Raw genomic sequence first — 7387 nt, forward strand, 5'->3', positions numbered from 1 at the left:
TTCAGGTCCTCTTGCAGAATTTCACAGTCTTTACTGTTTCTTATATGTTTTAGCAGTTTTGAATCGTCTGCAAACAGGCTCATATAACTGTGTACTTCCTCTGGCATATCATTACATATACTAGGAAAAGTATTGGTGCCAATACCGATCCTTGGGGCACTCCACTCTCTACAAATCTCCATTCTGATTTTATGTCCTTTACCACTGTTCTCATCTCTCTTCCTCTTAAGTAGCTTTCCATCCAGTTCTTCCTTTCCTTTTCAATCCTCCTTTATATTCCAACTTCCATAGCAGTCTTGTATGAGGAACTTTGTCGAACGCCTTCTTCAGGTCCAAGTAAACGCAATCCACCCATCCGTCCCTTTCTTGTATTTTGTCTGTCACTCTTGAGTAAAAGCTCAGTAATTTAGTTACACATGAGTGTCCCTTTCTAAAACCATATTGTTTATTTGTGATTATATTATGCTCCTCTAGAAATCTGGGGCTTCGTGGTGCAGTGGTAAGCACACTTGGCTCACAACTGAGAGCCCAGGTTCGATTCCCGGGCGGAGTGGAAAAATTTGGGCGGCTTTTCCGATACCCCACGCTCCTGTTCACCCAGCAGTGAATAGGTACCAGGTATTAATCAGGAGTTGTGTCTTGTCTCCTGGGATCTGTTCCATTCTATAATTCCTTCCCCTCCTGTCTCTCTCTGGCATATGACCACAGATGTTGCATGACTAAACAAAATTTTCCTTTTCTAGAAATCTCGTCCATTGTTTCTTTATCACTTTCTTACATATTTTACATACTACACTGGTCAATGATACAGGTCTGTAGTTCAAGGTTTCTTCCTTCTTTCCACTTTTGTATAGGGGGGACCACTTCAGCCCTCCGCCACTCCTTTGGCACTACACCAGTTGTTATTGAGCATTTAAAGATATCATATACCAGTCGAACCACCTCATTTCTACATTCTTTTAATATATAACCTGAGACTCCATCTGGTCCTACTGCATTCCTCTTCCAGCTCTCCCATCATTTTATACATCCCCTCTTTATTTACTATGACTTCTTCCATATGAATATTTATCTTGTTTTTTTGTGGTTTGTTGAATGTTGATTCTTTTGTAAAACTTGTTGGAACTTTTGTTTTGTAGCTCAGTCATGTCTCTAAGATCTTCGATTATCACATTCCCGTCACTCAATCTTTATATTGTTCCCCTTGGTTTGATTTTTCCATTTATGAATCTATAAAACAGTTTAGGTTGTTCCTTGCACTTTTCTACTGTTTCATATCCCTTCTCTTCTTCTCTCCTTATTTGCATGTATTCATTTCTCGCTACCTTAAAATCATCTTCATTCCTTTGGTTTTTATTTCTTTTCAATCTTATCCATGCTTTGTCTCTTTTTCTTTTGCCTTAGCACATTTTGCATTAAACCAGTCCTTTTTTCCTTTTTCTTTAGGTTTGTATTCTGGTACAAATTTCATAACCCCTGATTTATATGCCTCCATGAAAATATCATACTTTTCTTGCACTTCACTTGTTCTCTTCAACTCATCCCAGTCCAGCTCTCCATAGTATTTCCTGAGATTTTCCATGTCTGCCTTCCAATAGTTTAACCTGTTTCTTTTGTATGATTCAGCCCTTTCACTTCCTTCCTCCTCTGTTTCCATCTCTATTATCACGTGGTCACTCTTACCCAGGGGGCATCCATACTTTAATTCATTCGTCAAGTGCATTCCCTTTGTTAACACCAGGTCCAGTCTCGCCAGTTCTTCTTCACTTCTATATCTTGCGTTTTCCTTCACCCGTTGCATCATCAAGTTTTCCATCGTCAATCTTAAAAACCTTTCCCCCCATGCCATTTCACTACCTCCATTTTGAAACATCTTCCAGTTTACCTCCTTACAATTAAAATCACCAACTAATAGAACTCTTTTGTTTGTCTTGAGTAGTCTACTTAAACTCTGGATGGTATCTTCAATCATGGTCTCATATTCAACTTTACTCCATGAGCTAGTTCTTGGTGGTACATACGTTGCTATAATCGTCATCCTTTCTCTGTTTTTGTTCTCCAGATTTACACTCACTATTTCCGCCTTTCCTTCTCCATATACTACTGATTTTACTAATAACTCCTTTCTCGTTGTTATCATCACTCCTCCACCACCTTTGCCCTTTCTATCTTTCCACAATACATTGTAGTTATTATCAAACACTAGTTGGATGACCTCATTTAGTTTAGTTTCTGTTAAGCATACTATCTTGGGCTCCTTTTCCTGCAGGTAGTCTTGTAATTCCAGCTTACTAGATATTAACCTGTCTACATCAGTATACATCACACTTAATCCCTTATTAGTTTCAATCTTGTCTAGCTTCTGCTCTCTTTCGGCTTTTCCCTAATGTACCATTTCTCGACTTGATCTCCCAGAACTCTCCAAAAAAATACCTCTCTTTCCTCTTCAGATCGTACATTATTCCTTTCTTTTGCCTCTGCTAGAAGTTCATTCCATTTCTTCCTTTCTTCTTCACTTTTATTTTTATTTATATATATTTCCTTACATCCTTCTCTTTCCCTTAACTTAGTTGTTCTGTACAATATTTCCTCTGTTGCCTTCTGCGATCTTAACCTCAATTTTACTGACCTAGTTTTTCCTTCTATGTAGGGGCCCATCCTGTAGATTTCCTCCACCTCCTCCTAAAGGTTTTGCAGTTCCTCATCATTTAAGTTCTTAAGTAAGTCTTACCAATTTCAGTTCTTCCTTTTCCCTTTTAGGGTTGTATATTATGTTCTTTTCCTTCATGCCATATATTGCTACGCTTTTCTTGTTATCTGCCACATCTCTTACTAATTCTTCGCTTTTCTTCAAAGCCTTAACCACCTCTTTCTCTACATTTTCCTTGTCTTCTTTCAGCTGCTGTTCAATCACTTCTTTGAGGACTACATTTGGTTTTTCATTTTCAACATTCCAGGTCTTCATTTCCCCCAGCACTTCCTCCCTGACCCTTTGTTTTTCCTTGCTCGCTATTTCTTTCAGATTTTCATTTTCCTCCTCTATCTATATTAAGCCATAAACTCGCCTCCATTCCATTTTCTATACCCTTCTGACCTATTTTCAATCCTCTGTTCCTCTTACACCCTCAACCCGCCTCCATTTCATCCTCTATTCTATTTCCTTCTATTCCCAGTCCTCTCTATCTTATGTCATTAACTCGTCTCCATTCCTTCCTCTGTACCCTCCGAAAACAATCTCTATCCTCTGTTCCTCTTACACCCTCTACCCGCCTCCATTCCATCCTCTACTCTATTTCCTTCTATTCCCAGTCCTCTCTTTATTTCATTAACTCGCCTCCATTCCTTTCTCTGTACCCTCCGAAACCAATCTCAAGCCTTTATTTCTCTTATATACCCTCAACCAGCCTCCGTTCCATCCTCCGCTCTACTGACTGTTCCTCCATTCCTTCCTCTACCCTACTCGGCCTTCTTACATTCCATCCTCTACCCTCCCTCCTGACCCTTCCTTCATTCCCAGTCCCCTCGGCGTCGCTGGCTCCCCACTGTGACAAATCGCCTCCCGGGGTGCGCCTCGCCCGACCCTGGGACGCCCGTGCTCATCGTCCTCTTAAATCTTACAGCAGAAGCATCAGCAGTTGTCCCTCCCTTGCGGCTGTGCCCTTGCCTTAGATTGGGGCCAGAGATGAGGGGAGGTAGGGAGTGGCAGTGGGAGAGGGGGCAGCTGTGTAAAGGGATGGAAGGATTGAAGTAATGCTGCGGGAGGAAATATGTAGGTGTAGGGTTGTGTAGGTTAGTTGGGTGAGAGAGTGCAGGTGGGGGTTGATGTTTGAAGTGAAGGGATGTTGGATGGGGAGGATAGATGAAGGGGAGATAGGGGGACCGGGGCAGCTAAGTGAGGAATTGTATTGGGGGATGTTGGGTGGACAGACTTTGAAAGGGAAGGATATATGTGAGGGAGCGACAGGGGGACTGGGACAGCTAAATGAGGAAGGAATTTGAGAGGGGGATAATGGATGAAAAAGTGAAGAAGGAGACTGCTAGGTAAAGGAGTAATGATGCATGGAGAGTGGCCGAAGACGATGAAGGAAGAAAAAGTTAGTTTCTAGGTAAAGAAGTATCAGAAATTTTAAATAGGTGAGCAACTAAAAAAGGAGGGCAAGGGATGAAGAGGCGTGTGGGTAGTAAATGGGAAAGGGAAGTTTCGTTTAGTCGGCGCAACATCTGTGGTCATATGCCGGAGAGAGACAGAAGGGGAAGGAATTATAGGAGAAGGGAACAGATCCCAGGAGATGGGACACAACCCCCGATTAATACCTGGTACCCATTCACTGCTGGGTGGACAGGGGCGTAGGGTATCAGAAAAGCCGCCCAAATTTTTCCACTCCGCCTGGGAATCGAACCCGGGCTCTCTCGGTTGTGATCTGAGTGTGCTAACCACTGCACAACGAAGCCCCCCGGGACACAGTAAAAAAAATAAAAAAAAAAAAAAAAGAGGAAAGGAAGATGCTTGAGAGACAAAGAAATATAGCTTCCCACAAAGAAACATAGAGGTTTGGAACAGATTAAGTGAGGATGTAGTATAGCATAACTTTAAGGAAAAACTGGATAAATACAGATATGGAGACGGGGCCACACGAGCATAAGCCAAGGCCCTGTAAAACTACCACTAGGTAAATACACACTCACACAAACACACACACTCACACACACACACACACATGAAATTTTGAAAAAACAAAGAGAGAATTTTAGGCAATTTTACATTGGGAAATAAGAGCATTAAGAAAACATCAATGGAAAAGGACCCGGGAGTATATTGAAAACCACATATTTCATGACATTTCTGAGGGTAATATTACCCTAAAAAGTGTTTGAGTTGGGTCTAGCTGATGATGTGTAATTTTCATCAGGCCTCATAGTATAGAGACTGGAAAGAGATCTATTAGCAGGGGTCTACAGAAAGTTCAAATAAGACAATAAATGATGTTTATAATACATTTAAAATCATTCTTAAAAAGTAAAACAGAGCAAAACAGAATAGATATTATGTTAAGAGTTAACCATATTTAAATCATATTTCAGAGGAACTCACCCACACCAAAGAAGAGAGGTGCTATGAAGATTGCCTTCCCAGGACTGACACACTGCAGCAAGATGGGTAACATGCAGGCTCGAAATGTGAATTCTTCAGAGAAAGGAGCTACTAGCTGGTTTCTCCACCAGATAGGGTTTTGTGCCGTGTTATACCAATATAATGGATCTGAAATATTTAACAATTACATCAACAATGGCTACTTACACTTAATATTTAATTTAAAATTTTCAAATACATATAGAACCCGACATAAGAAAAATACAGAACCATAACAAATAAATTACATGTACTCTTATCCCCCTTTATTCATGGGGGTTAAGGAACATGAACCCACGCAAATAGCGAATTTTCTGTGAATGTTTGGTGCCCCCCCAAAAAGCCCCAAGACACACAAACAAACACAGAACATTTTTACACAAACAGTACCAAATAAAGCATTTCTGTTACCTGACAGCAGCATAAAATATCATAAGTAGCATTATACATCAGCTCTACGTACTATAGACCGTACTGTGATTCATGTAAACTTTTTACAAATATGTAGTCATTGAAGTCTCACTGTTGGATCTTCACCACAAAGTCTCTGCCATTTTCGTTTTCAACTTCAAATGCTTAACCCGTGTGCTTCAGCTATGGGAAAGCCGAGAAGTGGCCGAGAAACGGCAACATTACACTGCATTTTGAGACTAAGAAAAGAGCATGGAACGTATATCAGAGTACTCCTCTCATAACCATAAAGCCATTAAAAATATTTACTTTTACTCAAACTCCATTCTTTTTGGGTGGTGTTTGTTACAAAATAAACAGTCTCGTGACACGTGGCATCTAGGCGAGTTGCTTGTTACTTTAGAGAATTTGACAAGTGATTACTGTATGGATAGCTAATTCAGTCTGCCATGACTTTATAGCACCACCTATGACAAATAATCCCACCTCAAGATCACTCACCCACCACAATGACCCAGGGCATGCATGGTGGGTTGCTCTATGCCGCCACTGCCTACAATTAGCTCAAATTAGGGGTTTTGAGCCGAGCCCCAAACGGGATCCGCCGTTTCAGCGGACCAATTCGCAGGAGCCCAAAAATGGGTCCGCCAACGCTGCCGGGTTAGGTATATCATATCATGCAAGCTTTTTACTGATGAATGCTTCCTTCGATAAAATCAGATGATAAGAAATATGAAAGAGATATACAGTACCCTCTCGAGTTTCGTGGTTAGTTCTAAATTCTTACCATCCCGACTTTCATGCATTATCACCCCGAGTTTCGCGCTGCTTTGACACATACGGGTCACGTCTACTTACTGTCAGCGTCATGCACGCTACATTTAAAGGTAATATCACACTGGATGTTTTCCTCCAAACATTGTGGCTTTGGCAAGAGAGAGAGAGAGAGAGAGAGAGAGAGAGAGAGAGAGAGAGAGAGAGAGAGAGAGAGAGAGAGAGAGAGAGCGGGTCGTTTTGAAGCCGCAGTTGAAGGTGGCTGCCTTACGATTGGCTGACAGTTCTGAAAACACGCTTGTGATTCGCTGGGAGTCCGATGACGTCATCGCCGACGCTAACCCCATCAGCGGTTTCACTGCCTCAAGGCGGTGTCACAATGGCTGTTTTCATCCAACCGTTGGGGCTACGGTCAACGCGCCCGTACGCCCAACGGGGAGCGAATTCACGGTTATCCGTAAGCTGGTGTCACACAGGGCTTTTTTCTTACCAACGTGTTGGCAGCAGTGGCAACCAGCAACTCCAACTTTTCCTGGTGTGCGTCACACACGTCCAAGGTCGGTTGCCCGTATCCACATCCACAACGTAAACAAAGCACTTGCCCTATATCAACATGGCGTCATCTGCTAAAGTAAGGGCTGTCGCAGCTTGTGCTGCCATTACCCAATTTATGGACTTGTCACTGCAGTTAAATGGAAGGAAGAAACAGTTGTTGGTGTGGCATGCACATTCCACAGTGGCCTTCCACATGTTATTGTGTTTATTCTACATTTTCATTGCTTATTTCTGTCTTTGTCTTGTTTATGTTTAAATGACTGGAGTATTGGGATGGGTGTGGAATGTGATAGTTCCTTCATTCCTTGCCTCCACCTTGTGTACTCTGGTTTCAACTCGTGCACATAGAGTTTGTGGGTTATACTTTTAGGTCCTCACGTAGTAGGTGTTTCGCGTAGTGTGAAGACGCATAGTAAGCATGCCTGCTGTACTTCCAGTAAGAAACTACAAGCATTCTGTGGCAGCACACACCAAGAGAAGCACACAGCTACTCAAGGCAAGACTGATACACTGAAA

The 7387-nt window shown here is 42.0% G+C and overlaps 1 protein-coding gene across 1 annotated transcript in view; it reads right to left on the bottom strand.

The window, feature by feature from the left end:
- The window catches only part of LOC126995334 (CAAX prenyl protease 2-like), a 28497-nt gene extending 21431 nt beyond the window's left edge, over positions 1-7066 (bottom strand). The window contains exons 1-2 of the mRNA XM_050854814.1: positions 7045-7066; positions 5093-5260 (exon numbers count right to left, since the gene is read on the bottom strand). Coding sequence (XP_050710771.1) covers positions 5093-5260; positions 7045-7066 — 190 coding nt within the window. The remainder of the gene's footprint in view (positions 1-5092; positions 5261-7044) is intronic.
- Between the last annotated feature and the right edge of the window lie 321 nt (positions 7067-7387).

This window comes from Eriocheir sinensis, chromosome 8 (assembly GCF_024679095.1).
Source record: "Eriocheir sinensis breed Jianghai 21 chromosome 8, ASM2467909v1, whole genome shotgun sequence".
In the NCBI taxonomy this organism is placed as follows: domain Eukaryota; kingdom Metazoa; phylum Arthropoda; class Malacostraca; order Decapoda; family Varunidae; genus Eriocheir; species Eriocheir sinensis.